Here is a 23,657-nt window from a genome sequence, read left to right as displayed (position 1 = left end):
CTACCTCCCCCTGAATCTTTGGATTTGATAAGGAATCTCTCCATCTCTTCAGAAAGGTACTGGTCCCAGGAGAGAGCCCTCTGGCACCCCATTCAAAATCTCTTGCCAGACTGATGAAGTGCCATTGATAAGCTATGAATATGGTTCTTTAGCCATATGCGAAGCCAGATGATGGTACTGGCCTTTAACTAGCCCTTTAACTAGCTTGCAAAGAAAAACATGATGGGAGAATTTATCAAATGCATTGCTGAAATAAAAATATCATTAGACACATCCTACTTCCCTGATCAGTGAGAAATTTCTGGGCAGTTCCTTTTGGAAGAGAGAGCACAGGAGACATATGGCATTTGCTTTATTTAACAATATACAGTTAGATCACAAGTGCATGCACAGAGGACTTCTCAGTTGTCACCAGATATGCTTCCCCACTTTCTATCCAGAGAGGTCTGGCACCACACACCCCAGATGCTTTGGCCAACTAGCATCAGTGACTCCGATTCTCTCTTTGTCTCTCCTAGCATCTTCAGCTACACTTCTTTCCTTTTAACACAGAATACACCTGCCCACTTCATTCAGTCATGGGAAGAGTCACCTTCTTTAATCTCTGATGGCTGCTTGACCAGGGCAATTAAGATCCATTGACGAGATACTGAAACATTACCTTTCTTTTTGTCAAATACGATAGACAGAGCTATAGTTATTAAAATCCAGACTTGTTACACCACCACCTTCCTAGAAATGTCTAGTCACCTGACTATACAGGTTGCCTTCTAGAAAAAATAACAAATTAACAAGGAATCAAAAATAAGCAAAATAATCATATTGCTAAAGTATTTCCTCATTCTTGCACAGGTGCACATCAGCAGTTCAGCTCCTTTCTTGTTATTGTTTGAATTCTCTAAACTTTGATTTTTATTTTAACAATGTTTGCACCCTGCAAAGCCCTAGTAGTGATTTTTGTACATGTTCAGGAGACACAGAATGAAAATTCTTTTTGGTATCCATAACAGCTGCAATCTGGAAAGATATATATGCTAGCTAATCACAGACATTTAACCTCATTTACATTCGTTTTGTGTTGCAGCCGCATACTCAAGCAATCAAGCAACATTTTTCTTTCCAGCCGAAATACAAGCACGCTTAACAGAACAAAACAAAAATCTTAATAATCACAACACTGCAAAATTACTTACTTCTCCCAAAGATCTCCACTTCTCTTTGCTGTAAGAAGCTTATCAAAAGCACTTAATTCCAAATGCATCCCCCCTCACACACACACACACACACACACTCTGATGAGCTGTGTTCCTCTTTCTTCTATGGGGAGCAGGAAGAGGTTCCAGTCAAAATATTGTTCCATGGCAATTCTGGAAAAAGCCAGTCTCATTCTTCTTTTACACTTCTGTCCTGAATCTCAGGCCAGTTGAAGCCTAGCTTTAAAACTTTCAGTCTTGCCATAGTCTGGGGGTATATTCTGCAGGGAAGATCTTCTGCCTGTTCATTATTCCATTCACTGAAGCAGGACACTGTTTCAAAGCGAGGCATAAATACTTGCAGCTGGGTCAGCAACTGTATTTGGGCTAGGAGAGTCTGATTCTCTGTGAACCCTATCCTAGTATCTCACTCTTGACACTAGAGCTGTGCACATCCCATTTCCAAAGGATGTGCACAGCTGAAAGGAGTGGGCAGGTATTTATGAAAAGGCAGCACTGTTAGGCATGCTTGGAGAGCAGAACGAAAAGCAGAGAACCAGATCTCTCAGTGTGGGAATCTGCTGTACAGTAGCAGATTTGCTGTCCTGTAGGAATGCCTCTGTGCCCCCACCTGTGCTCTACCTCTAGTTTGTAACTAAATAAAATTCTATAAAAATACTGTAAATCTTCAGTGCTTTTCTTTTGAAAATAAACCATCCTGGAAAAACTCTAGCCTCTGTAACTTCTCACTGGTCAGAAAAGAGCAATACACATACAAATATATTATGCCCACAGCATTCTCACAATCCACTAAACTAGTAACCTCATAAAAAAGAGATAAGATTAGGCTGGCAGGATTTGTTCTTGACTTATTGCTAGCTTTTGCTAATCACTGTGTTGCTTTCAAGACGTTTATGGATTGACTGATTCATAATCTGTTGTAGTTATCTTCCACAGTATTGAAGTTACACTGGTCTGCAGTGTCCTAGATCCTCCCTTTTGAAAAACTGGAGCCTGTTTGTCTGTCTGGAGTCTCATAGTAGCTTATGTCTTCCAAGATTTTTCCTATATAGTAGTAGTAGTACTAGTGTAGTAGTAGTAGTAGTAATAATAATAATAACTGCGCTTATATACTGCTCTTCTAGACAGACTAGTGCCTCACCCAGAGCGGTGAACAAGTTAGTGTTATTATTATCCCCACAATTCAGCTAGGGAGCTGGGGCTGAGAGGAGTGGCTTACCCAAGGCCACCTACTGAGCTCATGGCAGTAGAAATAGACAGAGGTTCTGAAAGTGTATCAGCAAGTTCCTTTAGTAACCTAGAGCATAATTTGTCTGGCACTGAAGACTTGAAATCATTTAAGATAACTAGGTATTGTCTGACCAATTTCTTAACAATTTTGAGCAGTTATTGTGTCCCCCTCACTAATCAGGTGAAATTGTACATTAGGGGTGTGCAGTGCACTGAAAATACTTCTGTTACAGTTTTGGATCTGGAGGTTCCAAACCAACAATGCACCATTTTCCCACACCCTGCGGCACTTTTACTCACAGTGATTGTCCAGTGCCCTGCCTGGGGGGGGGGAGGGGAGACAGACTAGTGCCTGGGTAGCACTACAAACCAAAACAAGATGCACCCTGACAGGTCTACTCAGATTTAAGGTCCATGTTAGTCAATAGTGCTTACTCCCAGAGAAGTGTCTTTTGAATTTCAGCCTATGATTGAAGTTTCCCTTCCAAACATTTTCAAAGCTGATAGGCAGGATGGGGAGGAGTCTCCCCTTGTGAGGATCCAATTGGCAGGTCCAATACCATTTCCTGGGAAGCGACAAAGATGCATTTCCTAGGGAGATGCACTCATACTCATTGCACTCTTTCCCCTTTCCCACTAACAGAATTAATGATTAATGTGAAGTCTTGCTTTGGACTTTGATTGGCGAATGCTGTTCAGGAAAACAAGATGCTGCCCTGCGAGGCAAGCCTAGTGCTTGCCTGCTGCTGCAAGGTTCAAAATGAAATGAAGCAAACAAACTTTTGGGTGGGTGGGACTCATTACAATTTAGTTTCCTGAATGTGGTTTAGCGTATTGGAAGCTGCTTTAAGAAAACAAACCAGCAATTTCTGAGTGTATTTTTGGCTCTTTTTTCTGTTAGGCACATAATTCTCCTTTGGGGAGAAGGTAGAGACCAAATAGGAGCTGCCCAAGACCATCATCTTACCATCCTTTCTGTGCAACTGGGCTACTATTTCCGTCTGCTTCCTTAGAACAGAGGTGAAAAAGCCCTTTTTGTTTTTCTTAAGTTTTCTTTGCCAGCTGCCGCTTGTTCTTAGCTGTAGCTGTCCTGCACCTTCTTTTATGTTGTATACGTACCATGTTTGATTTTCTGCTCATCACTTAGCTTTTTATGCAGTCACACTTATGGCTTTTGATGTCTCTAACTTTTCTTGGTCATTTTCTTGATGGTGCCTGCAGAATTCCTTTTCCAGAAGTCCTGCTCTTGGTCTCCTTTCCCTGATAGATTATCTAGCTGTGAAATCCTCCTAGTATTTCTCTTCCTTCCTTAAAATTAGTTTCCTTGATGTTCAAGGTACTTGTTTGACTACACTTTTCTTTAGTTATCCTCTAAGTTATAACTAAATAACTTAGTTATTTAAGAAAAATATTTTTTTCATGTTACTTAGTTGACCTTCCTAACGTCCACTCAAGGAAGGCATTTACCCAAGCGTGTTCCCAAACCGTGCCATCAGCATATATTCGGAGTAGATATTAAAAAATACCAGAGGCTCAGTGCCTTTGCCCTTGCGGTTCCAATGAGGTAGAAGATATTTTTTACTACATTTTACATTGCCCCTATTACAAGCTCATTAGAAACAAATTCCTGAACCCCTTTCTCACAAATTTTTCTGGTTCAGAGGAGGAATGCATTAAGTTTTTATTTGCTGATGTCATCCCAGATGTTACTCTTAAGGTGACTACTTTTATCTTTCTATTAACAAAAGTAAGGAAGAGGCTAATCCTAGCTGACCCTACAAGACTTTTAGCTTCCACAAGAATTTTAGCCAAATTATAAATATATTTTATTCTAGGGTTTTATTGTACCATTTATTTTTACAGATATTTTAAATCCTGTTAATTTGTATTTTGCTACAACGGACTGTCTAACTTGTACTGAAATGAATTGTGTTATGGGGTTAGGCTGTTATGGCCTACAGCTACAATAAATATTTGATTGAGTGATTAATAGTTATCCACTGAGTGCTTAATTTTACAATAAGAATCATGTAACATCCCACTGTGCATTAAAGTACATTCATAAAATCTCTATTCCCTTTGTGAATAACAAGCTATTTTTCATAACCCATAAAGTCCTTTCCACATTTCAGTTCTTGGAGAACCAACTCAGGTATCTGCTTTTTGCTTATTTTATTGTTCTCTCTGTAATTTGCTTAGGTAACTCTTTATTTGATAGAAAAAGTTAACATAACAAATCAATGGACTACAGAAGACAGAACTGACACCTATGAGGCTGGGAACAAAACATGCAGGAAAGTATGATCTGAAAGTGATGGGAATGATTTCTACTTCAATATTTTCCTTAGATAGCAAGCATAAATGCAGTAAGTGATTGTCCCTTCAGATTTCACAGAGAAGAAATTTTGATTATATAGCAGCAGTTGCCAGTCAATAGTCAAGGTGAAACTGAGCATTTCTTTTGAAATTTGAATCTTCTATTTTTCTAGACAGGTGAAGTTTTAAACGCAGATTGCTAGAAAATCTTGCTATTTATGGCAAATTTGGTAACTTTCACTCTGTCCTATTACATGAAATAGTATCAGAAATTTGTAACTTCCAATAACGAAGGTAGGAAAAAATGTACTTTCACTTAGATGGTGTTGTCCTGCCTCTGAATACCCAAGTCCACAGTTTAGGGGTGTTCCTGAATTTCCTACTACTCCTATATGGTCAAGTGGCTGCCATGTCTGGGATCACTTTTAAGCACCATCAGCTGGCTCAACCTGACTAAGAATGCAGTGTTGTACATACAAGTTACCATCATGGTTTAGATTGGTTATGACTCTTCTGATATGTATAGTGTAGGTTTTAATTAGCTTTATTGTTTTATCTGTCCCTTGGCACACTTTCTAAAATATAACTTTTTATGCACAATTTTAAAAACAAAAGTATTCTTTGTAACTGTGAGGTATTTCTTGATTCTGGCTTCAACTTAACCAGCACCCAGCCACTTTGGTCCTTTATAACTCTTTTGTGGGAGGCTCAGCATAGGTAATGTCCAGTAAGGCCAGAGGCTTGTTTCCCCTCTTCTCTGTGGTAGAATAGTTGGAGGAAATGGTGGCATCTCCCCAACTGTGTTCAGGGATGCTCTGCAGGGATTGGGACTTTAGCCCCCAGTTCTGCTGACCTCCCCTGATCAATGAGCCCAACAGATGCTTTCTTGATTGGTTTGATGTGCATTTATGCTGTTTTTAGATTTATTGTAACCTGCTTTGGAAACTATTTTCAGAAAAAACAAAACAAAACAACAACATTCAATTTATATACTGCCCTTCAGGTCACTTAATGCCCACTCAGCGCAGTTTACAAAGTGTGTTATTATCCTCACAACAATCACCCTGTGAGATGGGTGGGACTGAGACAGCTCCAAGAAGCTGTGACTGACCCAAGGTCACCCAGCTGGTTTCAAACGGAGGAGTGGGGAATCAAACCTGGCTCTCAAGATTAGAGTCCTGCCACTTGTAACCACTACAACAAACTAGCTCTTGAATCTATCATGAGAAACAGGTAATGTGAAAATATAGTTGATATATCTCAAATGAACAGAAGAATAACTGAAATTATATACTTTTAAAATGTTTATTTTGTGATTTGTTTTAATCATTAAGCTTGCGTGTGAATATAAGTGTACAACTAGTGAATGGTGCTTAGAATGAATTAAAGGGTCCTGCCTGTTCATTTTACATCATTTTTATTCACAATGTTTAAGGATGCCTTGCTGGCCTTAGAAGGTAGTTGATGCTCAAGGTTTGGAGCATTTATGTTTTCCTAACCTTAATGAAAAGTTTATTTTGAAAACAATACAGGTGGGGCTACAACTTGACAGCACTTCCTACCATAAATAATACATATATAACAATATATTACCATTGTATCTGTATGCCAGAACCTGGTTGATATTATACTTGTTTGATAGTCTTCCAGCAGTGCAGTCCTAGGCAGAGTTGCATACTTCAGCCTCTTCCCTACATTGTTTTCCTGGGGGATCTCTAGGGCCCCAGGCTGGAGGCTGGCAATCCTAGATCTGAGTCACATCTAATCGTATTGTGTAGTTTGAATCATAGCATATCACTGTTACAGAGAAACAAAAATTTGTTTCCCCTGCCCCAGCAATCTTGGCATTCTATAATGCCAAGATTAGTAGCCCTAATATTGAAGGCCCCTTTAATTGGAGATGAGAAGTTATGTTTCTGCATACAAGGCATATGCTTTAGGCTCAACCAGCTGTTCATTTATTTTAATGTTTGTGTACGAATAGACTTTGAAATCCAGATGGCTGTTTTGGGTTTTGAGGATGGTGAACAAAATCCCAATTGGTTGCCTGGCAGAATGGGTTGAATATTTACAACTGAGGGTCTCTATGGGGGCTTTTTGAATTTTGGGAATAAGGAAAGAGCCACTGTAAAATATCTGCCATGGGGTCAAGACCAATCACAGAATGGCAGCCAGGAGGCATTGGGGCCAATCACAAAATGTTGGGAAGCAAGGCAAGCATCCTTCCTATGATGGAGGCACAAAGATGATGCCGTTTGGATTTTTTGGAAGCATCTCCTGTTTTAATGAGTTGGAGGAAAGCCAGGACTAGCTATTTGTTTTGTGGAAGAAGCAAATGGTTGCCAAGAAACCTACTGGCAGACACCACTTTAGAGATCTCTGAGTTAGACTGTAATCCTATAAGCCCTTGCCATTTTATTGCCATTTACTTACATATTTCAATGTATAAGTGGGGATGGTGTGAAACTGATGTCCAGGGAGCATTCTATGATAGCAAAGAAAACGGTCTTTTGTAGTATATTTTAATGGCAAATTGCCATTTGGAACTATATAATACTGCAAGGCTTCTTTGGGGGCTTTGGCTCATGCAGTTTCATGCATTCCCAGGTTTGGAGAATTATGTTTGAAAGAGGATATTATTTAAAGCCAGACGTCAAGGTGTCCTTTTACAAATTCTTATTTCCCAAGAGGACATGAAATGCCCTGACTGTTCAACAAGGTATAAATGATCAGAACTGAAACCATTACTTATTTGTTAGCTGCAAGAATTTAAATGGCACACTTACGGAAAGAGAGAGAAATGCTATTTTATTATTTTAAAGATCTGGAATAGAAGACTTGTGCAAGAAGCAAGGAAGCAGTTTTAGGAACATAGTCCTTTTCCTTTTAATTTTAGAAATAACTTGGTTCTAATTTTTGGTCTATGAGAATGGAACAGAACTGAAAATAATATTTGAAATGCTGTAATTGCCAGATTTTAATTTTTCATTGTATGGCACAATACCAATTAATTATTACTGCTATATCAATGACATCCTCTTGAATAGAAGTTACATGTGAGCCTCTGGCCCTTTTTTAGATGACTGCTTCATTTCTTTCCTTGTTGAGAATGTTTCTATTGTGCTATAATTTCACAGAAATAACCATGGACTGCTGAGCACCAATATGTGCCAAGTCTGACTTTCAGAACCATGGATGTTCATGTTGGTGTCAGATTCTGAAAAATCTCATTATTCACATATTGCAGAAAGAGCTAAAGACAGTAAATAGTTTGCAACGAGCTGACAAGCTGTTTTCAGTGTGAGAAGGTAGAAAGGGTGGAAACAGAAGATAATTTGCTAGAAGGCTGATATATATGTAGGTGGATTCTGATTTTTTAAAAACCTACAGCTTTACTATGATTCATCCTGAGTCAGGATGAATCATGTGTGGATGCATAAAGCACCTTTCAGTAGCATCCTTTTGGAATGTTTTTAAGAGCTGTGGTAAGTTGAAGTAAACTGATCCTGATCAGCATGCCTGAGCCTGCATTTGATGTGGCAGTAAACCACATCTCCGTGACCTCTCCGGTGGTGATTTTGCAAAGTTCCTATTATTCTGCCCTACAAATTTCAGCAAGTCTAAATATCAGTTTCTCTGAAAGCTAAGCACATTTGCCGGTCCCCACCTTTTTCAAACTATTTACATTCTCATCCTTTTAATGTGTTTGAACTTTTTTGCACTGTCTTCATTCCATTGGCCTCGTCTTTCATTAAATCTTCTGCCCTTTTCATTAGGCCTTTATCTCCACTAATGCTACATTTCTCGTCATCTCTCTGGTTTATTAGTCTTCTCCGCTTGTTTCCTTTGCTCACAATGCTCGCCTGTGGATTTCCTGCTCTTTCCCTGCTCCTGGTCTCCTCTTCCTGCAGCTTCCTCACATATCCTCACAACTTGACCCCGGAACTTTAATTTTTTTTCCAAATAAATTTATCATCTCTCAGAAACCAGACTGTTTATGAAGATTCTATAGTTAATCCTTCTATGCTTCAGCAACCAGAATATTTTTGAACATTCTGTGATGCTATCATAGTACTGCATCCAATTACTGCATGTAGGGAACCACAGCTCCTTGTCTTTATTACAGTATAACTAGCTGCAGCGGTGCAGAATAGCTTGCATCATTGTAGGTCCCAAAGCTTAGCAAGTCCATTTTGCTACACAACCTAACAGATATAATCGTATTATAAAAATTACTATCAGATCTTAGCTGGGTAGTCATGCAGTGACACAGATAGCTCCATAATAGCTGAAACATTTTTGGGTTGCTTTAAATCCACATATTTTCAGCCCCTCATACTTCTGCCATGCTAACTCTCCTCCTAAACTGAAGTAGAGAAAGGTTTAGATTGATGTTGCATTTAATGTCATTTATTGGTTCCAACAAAGCTCCACAGCAGTGCACTAATGGTTGGAGATGCTTGCACAGATTGATACAATTAATGATATAACAGTGATGCTTCATCCATTTACACTGCACTATTACACAATCGCACTATTGCACATTCTTTTAAAAACTATTGCACTATTGCACCCTCTTTTAAAAACGTATTTACCAGCACAGGTCCTTATTCAATGAAGATGCTGAGCAGTTCACTGGTTTACTACTGCATGCAAGAAATGTCTCTCCTCAAACATGTATTTTTAGCCTCGAGCATGTCCAGCATCTACATCCTTATAGTCAGAAATGTTAGATTCCCAGCAGCAGAAGAATCAAACCCATTTAAGGCCAGCTGAATCCTCTGGGGTAGACTGCATAAAATCTGACCATACATAGGATCCTCAGAGGCATAAGGGCTATACACTATGAAGATTAGTGTCAGACAAAGGGTTTTGTCAAAGGGTTGAGAGAAGGTAAAGTGCAAAACCGTGCTATTTCTCTAGGAATGAAACAATACATTTCAGCACATTGTGCTTCAGTATTGTCAGCTAGGAAGGAGTTCACAGACCACAGGGGGAGATGGTACTGAAAAGGAACTGGGAGCATCACAGAGAGAGAGAGAGAGAGAGAGAGAGATGGCAATCACTACTGACTACATTTGACTACAATTAATGATATAACAGTGATGCTTCATCCATTTACACTGCACTATTACACAATCGCACTATTGCACATTCTTTTAAAAACTATTTCTCTAGGAAAAAGCTATTTCTCTAGGAATGAAACAATACATTTCAGCACATTGTGCTTCAGTATTGTCAGCTAGGAAGGAGTTCACAGACCACAGGGGGAGACGGTACTGAAAAGGAACTGGGAGCATCACAGAGAGAGAGAGAGAGAGAGATGGCAATCACTACTGACTACATTTGAACCATGAAACAGATTGTGCTTATTGGATCTGAATAAGCACTTCATTTATTGATCAGAAGCCAACAATAAAGAGCGGCAGATAAAGCTGATTAAGCTCTTTTCAGAGGAAAGCAACCTGTCAATCTCATGCTGGCTTCTGATCGTTTCCTCTTTCCCCATTGTCGAGGATCTTGCCTGGATAGGGTTCCTGTAGGTTGATGTTGTGCCTAGGGTCTTCTGCTTCCCTGAATTTGGGGTCTTGTAGGCAGAGCCTTCAGCTTGCCTGCAGCCAAGGTCTTGGGGACAGCTCTTGCTTGTGCCCTGTAGAAAACAGCCTCGTTTTTAACAAAATTTAATCAAACAAAACTTAATTGTTGTTCCTCAACAGAATATGGGCACTGAGAGACCAATACATAGCTGCAATCTCATAAAAATCCTCGTGAAGTCTTATACCAGCTTGGGGATTTTTAATGATCACAGTGGCTTGATTATCTCTTTTGTGTACAATATATTCATTTAAAACTAGTGTTGCAAAGTCTCCCAGGACCATTTGGTTAAACACCAACTTCCAATGGATACATCCCTTTCTTTAAGTGTTTGCCAAGGAGTATGTTTACAATGCAGTTTTTTATAATGAAAATGCAAATAAAATGGCAGGAAAAATAATCAATGGGAAGAAAAGTATGCAAATGACAATTATCAGAGTAACTAATCTAGAATGTATATTGGTCAGTGAATTTGAAGTCTAGCTAGACTTGTAAAGATGGAACGTCTGTGAAGATTTATCTATTTCAGTGTATAATCTCAAACCACAATATTCTAAAACCCAACAAATCTTAACCACCTTGTGCAAATTGCCATAGGAAACATCTCCGCACTTTTCTCAGAACCGCTACAGGTTCAACTCAGTTTTCCTTATCACCCTTAATTTAACTGCTAACACATCCTGGAGATTTGCACAAGTCTGAGCCTGCTTATTTTCCATAATGGGTCATATTTGTGGTCATATTTGTGGTCATACGTACTTTTAAAAAATAAATTTATCCTTGGAAAAGAAGCATATATGCTTTAGCCAAATTTTACCTGGCAGAGTTATTCTTAGGTTACATCTGAGCCCTAGACAAGGGGCAAGTTAAAGAGATAAACATATTTAAGAAACCATGTGACTGATACTAGCATCTTAGTTTATCAGACTGAAGAACTCTTTGCTTAGAATGTGTGCTTGTCATTGTTAGAATGTAATACTACATCTAACAGACAGATTTTTAGAGATTTTTTTTCATTTTTGAGATTTAAACCTGGAGCTATCAAAATGATACATGACAATATAACAACATTGCTGTTGAATCTTTCTGAGAGTCCAGGGTTAATCTAATAGGGTTAGAATGGAACTTCTGAATTCCCACTACAGCCCATTGTACTCCCTGAAATGTTGCTCTGGATGGTGATGGTGTCAGTGGACTCTCAGGAACAATTTGGAGAGCCGGAGCAATTGCAATTGTAGGATAAGTCCAAGTGTCACCAAACTGGAATAATATATAGGATCCAACCCACTATGACCTTTTTAACTTAGGTATTGCAGTAATGGCTCTGACCTGGATAGCCCAGGTGAGCCTGATCTTATCAGATCTCAGAAGCTAATCAGGGTCGGCCTTGGTTAGTAATTGGATGGGAAACCGCCAATGAAGACCAAGGTTGCAGAGGCAGGCAATGGCAAACCACCTCTGTTAGTCTCTTGCCATGAAAACCCCACCAGGGGATGCCATAATTCAGCTAATACTTGAGGGCATTCTCCACCATCACCACATTGCAGTAATGATAGCCAATAATGGTTGCATTTGGGAGGGCATTCTTCAACTACCTTCTGTAAATCTTCCATGCCTGGTCACTAAGTAATGGTGTTCTTTCTAATAGCATGATACAGAATCATTGTGTACTCAGACATCTTGCTAAGATGTGAGCTTGCTCAGTCACTTTAACAAAGTCTTTCCATTCTTCTTAATAATATATGCAGTGCAATCTCAAACTAGTTTACATCTTTCTAAGTCTGCTAAAATAAATCCGCTTAGAAGAGTAACTCTGTTTAGGTTTCTCAAAGTTTCCAGTGATCATTTCTGAAAGCAGAAATAGAACTGATCTGATTACCACAATGTGTTCAAATCAGGAAATTCTTCTGAACATAACCTATTTGACACCTATTTATGCATGGCGCTTGTGTGCAGAGATGTATGTAGATACTTTCCCAATCTTATGGGTGAAGCCTATGTAGGTAACAGTTTGGATGTGTGTAGTCTCTGTGCCAATATAGAACTGAATGTGTGTAGATAGGAGCAGCACACAGGAAGGGTTGAATCACTGGGCATGATCTAACTCCTCACGCTACATGCACAGCCTGTACTCACAATTCTAATGTTTACAGGACTACTACTTATGCAAAGCTACAACTAATTTCAGTAGGAAATGGAAGATTTGCATACACTTACCGTGAAGCTTCCTTTCTCGGTGGTCCGGAAGTGGGGCAGTCCAAACTCCTGGGTAGCTCCTCCTCCTTCTCTTACACAGGGCCAGCCAACTTTGCGATCCTAAGGGGGAGGGGCTTCCCCAGCTCTTCAGTTCATATCCAAGCCCGGATTACCCCTCCAGTGTTCATTCTCAACTCCAAACTTTCAGTCCTACAGGTCTAGAACACTAACACAATAACTTAGAACCAATAAAATGCAACCAAGCATAAACCTTTTCCCCCACCTTGTCTTTTCTGTTTTATGTACACAGTCCTGGCTAAGATAAACTGGGTGGGTTTTGTGGACTGCCCCACTTCTGGACCACCGAGAAAGGAAGCTTCGCGGTAAGTGTATGCAAATCTTCCATTCTCCTGTGGTCCAAAAGTGGGGCAGTCCAAACTCCTGGGATGTATGCATAGCAGTGTACCCTCGGGTGGGTATTTCCTGTTCTTTTATTTTATTGTTAATCTACAGTACATGGTGGAGCACCCGCCTTCCAAATGCTGCCTCTGCAGATGCCATCTGGTCCACCTTGTAGTGCCTAGTGAAGGTATGTACAGATTTCCATGTTGTAGCTCTACATACTCTCTCTAATGATGGGAAGGCCCTATAGGCCGCTGATGTGGCTGCACCCCTTAGTGAGTGAGCTGTTATTCCGTCAGGGAGCTCCACCTCCTAGCCTTATACGCCAAAATGATACACTCTCGTATCCATCTACTTAATGTGGATGTTGTCACTTTCCCTCCCAGGGAACACTTCCCAAAGGAAACAAACATTCTCTCTGTCTTGCGAATGTGTTTGGTTCTGTCTATGTAGTAACTCAGTGCCCTTTTCACATCTAACTTGTGCCATTCCTTCTCTCTATCGTGTTTGGGGTTTGCACAGAAGGAAGGCAAAACTATATCCTCCTCCCGGTGAAAGAGTGAGTTCACTTTAGGGACAAAGGTAGGGTCTAACCTAAGCACTACTCTATCGTTATGGAAGACACACAAGTCTCTATTAACTGATAGTGCTCCAATTTTGGACACCCTCCGAGCTGACGTAATTCCGACCAGAAAAATTGTCTTTAAAGTCAGCAGTTTCAATGAGCATGTTGCCATAGGCTCAAAGGGCTCTCTCGTAAGTGATGTAAGCACCAGGTTGAGATTCCAAGTGGGAAACCTATGCACTTGTGGGGGGTTTAACAGCATAGCACCCCTCAAGAATCTCTTGACATGAGGATGTTTCGTGAGTGATGTTCCCTTCTTGGATCTTCTAACTGCTGAAATCGCTGCTATCTGTCTTTTTAGGGTGCTGGTGCTAAGCCGTTTATCCAGCCCTTCTTGTAGGAATAGCAAAATCCTCTTTACCGATGCTGTCATTGGATTCAGACCTTTCTCTGTACACCACGTGTTAAAGACCTGCCATGTGTTATCATAGCTATTGTTTGTTGAATTCCTTCACGATGCCATCATTATGGCAATCGCCTTCTCGGAATACCCTAGTTCTTGCAGTTGGCCACACTCAACCTCCAAGCTGCTAATCTTAGGGAACCTGGATTCGGATGAAGTATCTTCCCCTGTGATAACAGGTCCTCCCTGTAAGGAAGCTTCCATGGTTTTTCCAGTGACAGCCTTCCCAGATCTTGGAACCATTGCCTCCTTGGCCAGAAGGGGGCAACCAATACCATTTCTGCCTGTTGTTCCACTACTTTCTGAATTACTCTGTGCAAGATCTGTATTGGTGGAAATGCATACAGAAGTGTCCTCGGCCAGTCTTTGCTCAGTGCATCTGTGCCTAATGCTTCGCATTCCTCAGTCTGGAAAAGAACTTCGGGACCTGAGCATTCTGGGGCTTTGCAAACAGGTCCACCTCTAGCTTTCCAAATCTTTGACATATTTGTTGGAATACCTGAGTATTCAGTCTCCACTCGGACTGGTCCACTCTGTTCCGGCTTAGCCAGTCCGCCAGATCGTTCTGCTGACCGGCTACGTGTATGGCCTTTATGGACTTCAGATTCAGTTCTGACCAGAGGAAGATTTCCCTTGCCTCTTTGCACAGCGTTTTGAACCGGTTGCCTCCTTGCTTGTTTATATAAGCTTTGGCCGTCATATTATCTGTGTGGACCATGACGTGCTGTCCCTTCAGGCAATCCTTGAGTTTCCAAAGGCCATTTTTTATGGCTCTCAACTCCAACATGTTTATACTGAATGTCTTCTCCGTGTCGTTCCATGACCCTTGTATCATCCTGCCCTCCATGTGTGCTCCCCATCCTGTCAGGCTTGCATCTGTAGTCAGTATAAGTCTCTTTGGTTCTCTCAGCGGTGATCCCTCCAGGAATCTGCTCGGCTCCATCCACCAATCCAACTCCCTGGACAGGGCATCTGGTATTTCTACTAACATGTGCCGTTTGTGAGAAATGGCCTTCTGATATGGTTGAAGAAATTGTTGCAGAGGGCGTGTGTGGAACCTCGACCATTGGAGTGTCTCCTGGCACAACACCAACATTCCTTGCAGCTTCGCCAATTGCATCACTTCCACCTGTCTCTCTTTTTGAACTGACCTTATTGTGTTCACAATCTTCTGCTGTCTCTCCGGGGACACGAAGGCTTTGTCTTTGATCGTGTCGACAATCACTCCCAGATGGGCTATCCGTTGCGCTGGTTCGAGTGAGCTCTTTTGCTTGTTGATTATAAAACCGTGCCTTTCCAGACATTCCGTAGTCACCCTCACTGCCTCCTGAGCTGACACCAGGGACGGGGCCTTGATGAGGATGTCGTCCAGATATGGGGACAGGGCTATTCCTTGTGTTCTGAGAAAGGCAATAAGTGTTACCAACACCTTGGTGAACACTCTTGGAGCAGACTTCAGTCCAAATGGCAGGGCTTTGTACTGATAGTGTTTCCCGTCGTAAGCGAAGCGGAGGTATTTCCGGTGTGCTACTCGAATGGGGATGTGCAGATAGGCCTCCGACAGATCTATGGAGGCCAGAAAGTCTCCTTTCTGTATGGCTCCAGTGGTAGACCTCATTGTCTCCATCTTGAATTTGCGTGACTTTATGTACTAATTCAGCCAGCTTAGATCCAAGACTGCTCTGACGTCCCCATTTTTCTTTGGAATGATGAAAAACACTGAGTACACTCCCAGTCTCCGATGCTGTATTGGTACTGGTTCTATGGCCTGAATCTCTAGTAGGTGTTGAATGGCTTCCTCTATCTTGACGTGTTTTGGTTGAAAGGAGTTCCTTGGAAGCTGTATAAATCGCCGTCGTGGAATCATTTCGAACTCCAAGGAGTAACCTTTGGATACTATGTCCAGTACCCATTTATCCGATACTGTTAGATTCCACTGGTCTGCAAATTTTTGTAGTCTCCCTCCTATTTGAGAGATTGACTGTTGATAGTCATGCTTGTCTGCCTTTCTTTGGGCCTTTCGCTTGCGCGGATGACTTCCTGAAACTGAAGGATCTGCCTTCATTCCGCTGTCTAGATTGCCACCTGTTTTTGAATGGTCTGTCAGTTCCCAATCTTGGTGTCCTCTTGCCCTCACGAAAGGAATGCCTGCTCTTGAACTTGGCGTCTCTTTTCTTTGAGGGCAGGACCTTTTTCTTTTCCGTGTCTTCTACCAAGTATCTGTCCAAGGCTTCTCCAAATAACTTGCTTCCAGCAAAAGGAATAGCCGCCACTCTGCTGCGTGCTTGGGGGTCAATGTCCCTGTTTCTCAGCCATGTGTTACATCTTGCAGCCACATTGAAACCCATGGCCCTTGAGGACATCTGGAACGAATCTAGTGTGGCGTCTGCTGCAAATGCCATGGCTAGAGCTATCTTCTTAACTTCGTTCTTGACCTCCTTGGGAACCTCTCTGCCTGCTGAAGCTAAGTCTGATGCCCAAGTGTATGCAGCTCTGGCAAATAAGGATCCCGTAGCCGAAGATCTCAGCGATGCCGCTGAGGCCTCAAAGTTCCTGCGCAGCGCTTGTTCAATCTTTTTGTCTGAAGAATCTTTGGGCATACCTTTAGCATCCATTGGTAGGACTGATGTAGTGGCAAGGCTGGAGACCGGGTCGTCCACAATAAGAAGCTTGATCTTCTTAGCTGTATCAGGTGTCATGGAATAAAGCTTATGAAATACAGAGTGGTACACCTTAGGCTTTGCCGGGTTATCCCATTCACTATGAAAAGCAGCTGGGAGTGGTACTCCTGATTGCTTGTGTCCCATTTTTGGCAGGGCCCTTTCCAAGCCTTGGGGGTATGATTGGTCTGCATCCTGTGGGCCTTGATTTGTTTGTGTTATCTCTAGAGTCCTCAGCACCTTATCCAGAAGCTTTTTATATACTTCCTGAGGAAAAAGCCTGGTTTGAACTTGGCTTGCCTAACCCTCTTCCTCCTCAGACAACTCTCCTTCCTCTCTCTCTAAAGATTGGTCAGAGATGTCTGAGCACGACTGGGTTTCATCAGAAGCACTTGAGTCCTTCCCTAACCAGTCCTCCACCCTTCTCTTTTTTGCCTCCATACCACTAGCAGCTACCTCTGAAGGGTGGCTCTCCTTTTCCATATTCCTGCCAAAGGGCCTCTCCCGCCCAGCCTAAAAATGAAAGTGCAAAAAGCAGGGTTACTTGAATTCAGGCAGCTAAACCTGGGTGCCTACAGTAAAAAACGGGGCTACTTTCCAGGCTCCTCTTAGCACCATACCTGCCCCCCCTTTCCTCGTTCAGAGGATCTTACTGCGTTTAGGCATTCTGGCGCTCCGTTTGGGGCAGCCCGAACGGGGCTACTTTCCAGGCTCCTCTTAGCACCATACCTGCCCCCCCTTCCTCGTTCAGAGGATCTTACTGCGTTTAGGCATTCTGGCGCTCCGTTCGGGGCAGCCCGAACGGGGCTACTTTCCAGGCTCCTCTTAGCACCATACCTGCCCCCCCTTTCCTCGTTCAGAGGATCTTACTGCGTTTAGGCATTCTGGCGCTCCGTTCGGGGCAGCCGCTGCTTTTTGGCGCCAAAAGCAGCCGACGTCCATTCCCACAGCAGCTGCTTTTCCCGTGCTTCGCCGTGGCCCCTGCAGACACCGGGCCCTATTTCACAAGGGATGTCAGCTCTGCGGCTCGCAACCGCAGCTTGCTGCTGCGTTGCTGTTGCCTTCCCCGGCAGGCTTATGAGTGGGGGGAGGGGGGAGGAACAGGTCCTTCCTTATCCCCTACGAACCAAGCGCTCAGTCTTCTTCTTTTTATTAGGATCGCTGCTCCAGAGGAGCAAGAAGTGTGTCTTCCCTGCTGAGCAGGGCCGGAAAAAACTGAAGAGCTGGGGAAGCCCCTCCCCCTTAGGATCGCAAAGTTGGCTGGCCCTGCGTAAGAGAAGGAGGAGGAGCTACCCAGGAGTTTGGACTGCCCCACTTTTGGACCACAGGAGAATGCCAGGATAAATCTTTGGAGAATTACACACTCTGCCATACAGAAGTCAGCCAGAGAGTAATGTATATGCAGACCACCTTTTGCAAGGTTTCCCCCTTACTGTGAGTTCCATGTCCTCCTCTTCTTTTTCTTTAACTGGCTTTTCGGATTCCTCTGGCTCTTTCTCTTGAAGCTGGAATTCTTGGGCTTGAGACATGTAAGGCATGTCATCTTTGTTCTTGAACTCCAAGCTGAGAATTGAAGGAGGAAGTAGAATTCCTAGAATTACCTAAAGCAATAATAATGATAACAATAATCAGCACAATGAACAGGTTATGGGTATGTTCTTTAGGCCATTCGGGCATATGGCTTTGTGCATGTGGTTTTCAAAATGATCAGCTAGGGGCTAGTGCAGCCATAATGTGGGTAATGGAGGGATGTCAGGAGCAACAACTAAAGCCCCGACATCTTCACCATCTTTAGAATGGGCAAGTAGAGTCTTGCCACATCATATGTCTTGTTTCATAATGGCAGTTCCTTTAAGATTTTAAACCGGAATTTATTTTTTGCAAGTAACAAGACAAGGCACCATCCATGCTTTTTATTAATAAACCACCTGTGGAGAATTCTGCATAACTTTCCCCCTGAGCTTCAAGATATTATTTAATTTTAAAGTAGTCCTAACCTTTAGACTTGAATTTTTACGCATCCGAAGCCTGCCCATCCACATGTCTGTGAGCAGCATTTGGCTACAAGTGTGGGCAATGAAATCTCGATGCTTGGCTGCCACTGCGAGTTGCAGGCATGTGGCATTGCTCCAGTTCTTCAGCTCATAGGTCAGTAGTTTCATTGCCAGCTGCTCATCCTGCTTGTAGGATTGGTCCAGCAACTCCACTGCCAGCTGGCCAAAATCCCTGCAACACAGGGCGTTTTTGTTATCTTGTGAAGTCTGTTCTATGGAATGTAAACTATTGGTAACAGCTTCTGCTGCAAGGGCTATGCCACACTTCAGTAGTCCTGGCTGAGATGCTCACATTCATTTGAAATGTTGGTGCTTTAGGTTAAATACCTAGCTGAGTTTCTTAAATCATAATTTCTAAGAACCTGAAGCTCCCTCTAATTTCCTTTTTTTCTTTGCCACTTACCTGAATATTTACATCTGAACCACCATGTTCCTTATGTATCTGTAACAAAAACAGATTTCTAAAGGACGTTTTTACTAGGTCCTTTTCACTCAAATCAGGTTCTCTGTACTTGGTATTTATCTAAAGTTTAGTTGGAGACACTCCTGAGGGATTGACAGCAGATGAACTCATTGAGGTGGCTACAGGATAAAATGTAGGTAATGACAACTGACAAATCTTGTTATTTGTGAGAGGGGGGTGCGTTAACATTTCTTTGCATGCTTCTTTGTTAAGCATCCTCATAGCAGATGATTTTTGGTCTTCCCTGATTTCGTAGCAAACACAGCTAAACCTGGAATCTCAGGAGGAGGAGGGTATCCCCCAGAGTATCTTCCACTCCATCCATCTCTTCATCTTGTCCCAAGGCTTTCTGTCTGGTCAAAGCTTGTCTAGAAACCAGCATTCATTTCTTCCTAACTTCCAGGCTTGACTATTACAATATGCTATGCTGGGCAGCCCTAGATGGTGCAACATGCAACAGTCTTCCTCTTAATAGGTTTATGTCACTGAGAGTGCATTATATGGGTTACGTTGCATCTGCACTGATTACCCATTACCTTACAGGCATAATCTAAGGTGCTGATTTTGACTATGATAGCTTTGATGGTCTCGGTCCTACATACCTGAGACATTGAGATCTCCCTTATAAATGCTGTTATCACTTTTAAAGTCAACCAAGATTTCTTTCTGTGCACAATATCCTAACAGCAGAGGTATACATAGAAGTATTATTGGAGGTCACCTCATCATCAGTGGATTAACTTTCTGGCTTTTGTCAGCACAGTGGAAATAGCATAATTTTAATCAGGGCTTTTTTCTGGGAAAAGAGGTGGTGGAACTCAGTGGGTTGCCCTCAGAGAAAATGGTCACATGGCTGGTGGCCCCACCCCCTGATCTCCAGACAGAGGGGAGTTGAGATTGCCCTCTGCGCTGCTGAGCGGCACGGAGGGCAATCTCAACTCCCCTCTGTCTGGAGATCAGGGGGTGGGGCCACCGGCCATGTGACCATTTTCAAGAGGTTCCGGAACTCCGTTCCCCCGTGTTCCCCCTGAAAAAAAGGCCCTGATTTTAATACATTTTAATTGAAATAAACAAATAAACAATAAACTAATCACCCAACCTGGAGTTGTGGTTCAGTTCTTGAGATATATCATCTACCATATCATTCTCTGATGCTTCATGGGCCATGGCTTTGCAGAGCTTGCAGGCTACTAAAGCCTTAGCCATGGCTTCCTCTCCGTGTTGCCAAAAGAATAGGGCCATCTTCTGCCGCTTCATCAGAACAGCCCACACCATCAACTCATGGAAAGGGAAAGGGAAATGGTTAATCTCAGGGTCATCCAAGTCAATATCCACTTCCTCCTCTCGTTTTTTAGTTGTCTTTCTTCCCCTCCGTATTGGAACATCATCCTGTTAAAAATGGGGGAGAAACCAATAGAGCAAAACAATGTCAATCACTTAATGTTGTATTTTTATTTATTTACATTATTTATAGTTGTTCTTTTTCACTTTTTGAAAATATAAGGCTTGTTCCTATGGTTGCCACGTCCCCTTACCCTCCCGGTGGTTGCACGTGCATGTGCTCCTGGCAGGCATGATGATGTCACTTCTGGAAGTGACGTCATTGCACCCGGTGGGGGACTTGCTGCTGTACTTCACAGGGGCAAATCGAAGCCCCTGTGAAGCACAGGGACATGCCTGTTGACAAGCATGATGGCATCACTTCAGGAAGTGATGTTGCGCTTGGCAAGAGCATGCCCACAGCGGGTTGGCTCTGTTTTTTTTTGTTTTTTTGCCTCCCAGGCCCATTCCCTGGGCCTCTCCCCCCCCACCAGCCAGGTGAATGGCAGAAGATGGCAGAGGCTGGGAGCAAGAGATCCCCTACCCGCACTGGGGGACCTGGCAGCCCTATTCATTCCTTTGTTACAGCCACACATGGCACACTTGCTTTCTTCATTTTGTCTGAATCAGTTGCTCACCCAATATTCATATACTTCCATATGGTTATCTACAGCCTGGTGCCCTTAGTCATCCAATCCTATGTATAAAATTAGGGACAAACTGAACCACTGCTGGATCAGATCTTACACTTTTTAAAAAGCTGCTGTGGTATGTGAGCAAATCGGGAAAGAGTTGCTTAACTTTCCCCAAGCCAAATGAACCCCAACAGGCTATTTGCTCCACAAGGAACATAAAAGATCCTTTATGAAGTCTATATGTGCCATGTGGCAAAAGGATGGAAGGTATGATTTAGCAGCTTCTGGAGGAGATGATTTATTCTGGGGAAATGGCATGAAGTACTCCACATTGCATTAATAGTATCTGCTGAATAATCCTCTTGGGAAAGCCAGTTGTCTTATATGCCAGTTGTCTTACTTCTAATCATAGCTACTTCATTAAATTGACTGAAAAATACATTTGCTGAGAAGAAATTGAACAATATCTTATTTAAAAAGACCACCAGTGTCATCTGTCTCTTATTTTCCCCGTCCCCTTTTTGTTTTGGCTTCTGTTATGAGATCCTGCAACTGTCACTGTTTCTCTGCTAAATACATATTTTTTCTGCATTGCTTTCACTTAATTTTGATGTATGATAGGGTATCAGAATTACCTGTCACTTAATTACATGTTGCGAAGTATGAAGGGTTTGCTTCTATTTCTTTTGCATGTTGTGTTCCAAATGGGTTATCTACATGATCTGAACTTTGCTTGTGCAGAAACATTCTGTATGAATATCTTGCTGACCAATTTAAGCCTTGATGCAAACTGGAAATACTTGGAAGTATTTTGCTTGAGAATTAGGTAAATAAAGATTATATTTGCTAGACTAGAAGTGGAAAGTAGTGTACGGAATTGTGGAAAGACTGAGATGCAAGCTTTCAAGGGCCATATAGACACAGGGCTTTTTTTTTTTTTTTGCTATTGAGCTTTTGACAGCTTTGAACAACAGTCATGCATTTTCTGTCTATGTGTGGGTGAAAGAGCAGATTGCACCTCCTGCAGGCTGCTGGGAAAAAAAAAAACTTATGAGGGCTGCTCACTTAGATACTGCCTTCAATATGTATATAAGGAGCACATGAAGTTGTCTTTACTGAATTAGACTAGTCTATCAAAGTCTACTCAGAATGGCAGTGGCTCTTCCAGGTTTCAAGCAGAAGTCCTTCATATCACCCACTACCTGATAGGGTAGAAAATGTTTGGTTTCAAATCTGTGTATTTTTTTGGGGTTCTAGTGTTCTGGAACCATTATTTTCAATGGAGAATGGATACAAGGGTCTAGGGCTGCTGTTTATAAAGATAATGGCACCAAATTTGCCCAGAACACAGTCTTTCCTTTGATCTAAAGTATCCATACATTCCAAGCAAATTAAACAAAGGGGGTCAATTTAGTGTTTCTAGAGTCTCTCTGTGCAGCCATGCTACGTTCTCTATACTAATCCCTAAAATGGCTGTCAAGCAGCAGCTAGCAGGAGAGCTCTGGCTAGCCACCAGCATTAAAAAAACCAAGGCCCTGTCTGCATTCATTTAATTCCCCATCACTTATGGTGGTGGTGGAGAGTGCCCTCAAGTCATAGGTGACTTATGGCGACCCCTGGCAGGGTTTTCATGGCAAGAGACTAACAGAGGTAGTTTATAGGTGGTCAGGGTCCCCTACACTTAGTGTGATGGACAATAACAAAGCTCTTATCTTTCCACTGAAAACTGAATTTACCATCCTTCCTTGTTGGAGTTTGTTGTTTGTTTCCTTTCAGAAAGTGAGAAAGGTTTTCACTGCAGATCTACCCCTCATCTCATTGGTCTGCCATTATTTCCTATGGGGAGTTTTTTTTAGGGGGGCTCGAGTTACACTTTTTCAATCAAATGTCACACTAAGATTGCAGTGGAGCCTTTTCTGACTATCTACCAAAAAAACCTCAAGTTTCAAGAAAATTGGACAAGGGAGGGTTGATTTTACAGACTGCAAAACTAGGTTACTCTCTGCACAGAAATACTAATTTATCTCTACTGGCTCCTAAAATGGCTATCAAGCATCAGCCAACAGGAGAGCTCTAGCTGGCCACTTAACGTTTTAAAAAACCCTGCATTCATTTCATTTTCCTACTTTTACTATGATTGACTAACAATAATATTTTTTAAGCAAATTGAACAAAGGGTTTAAATTCTATGGGCCCCTGATTAAGCTCAGGCTTTCTACTGTCAGAGAGAAAAATACTTTCTTCCCACCATACAAAGGAGAATGAGAATGGCAGCTCTCTGCAGCTTGGGATTGCTCTGTGCTCCTCTCTTGCAAAGGGAAAGCTCCATTGCCCAGGAAATTCATGTTGCATGGCTGGTAAGCACTGGAACTTGAAAAAAAGAATAGATATTTTTATGGAGGATTTTAATGATTCCCAAGCATTTTGGATTTGTGTTACCATTCTGGAAAATCAAGGTAATGATTGGAAAAACAACTTGTGTGTATATTTTCTGTTTGAGAATTCTGTTATGCACACTCCTAATGCCTGACCCTTTCAATTGGA

The 23,657-nt window shown here is 42.1% G+C and overlaps 1 protein-coding gene across 4 annotated transcripts in view; it reads right to left on the bottom strand.

The window, feature by feature from the left end:
• TRPM3 (transient receptor potential cation channel subfamily M member 3) overlaps positions 1 to 23,657 on the bottom strand; it is a 510,178-nt gene that overhangs the window by 38,060 nt on the left and 448,461 nt on the right. For all 4 annotated transcript variants that reach the window (XM_054986519.1, XM_054986520.1, XM_054986521.1 and 1 more), the window contains 3 exons: positions 20,258 to 20,547; positions 18,639 to 18,867; positions 18,075 to 18,242 (listed from right to left, as the gene is read on the bottom strand). In XM_054986519.1, coding sequence (XP_054842494.1) covers positions 18,075 to 18,242; positions 18,639 to 18,867; positions 20,258 to 20,547 — 687 coding nt within the window. The remainder of the gene's footprint in view (positions 1 to 18,074; positions 18,243 to 18,638; positions 18,868 to 20,257; positions 20,548 to 23,657) is intronic.

The sequence above is a fragment of the Eublepharis macularius genome, chromosome 8 (genome assembly GCF_028583425.1).
Source record: "Eublepharis macularius isolate TG4126 chromosome 8, MPM_Emac_v1.0, whole genome shotgun sequence".
NCBI lineage: Eukaryota > Metazoa > Chordata > Lepidosauria > Squamata > Eublepharidae > Eublepharis > Eublepharis macularius.
Note: the sequence above shows the minus strand (reverse complement) of the source record. Positions and strands in the feature narration are given on the sequence as shown.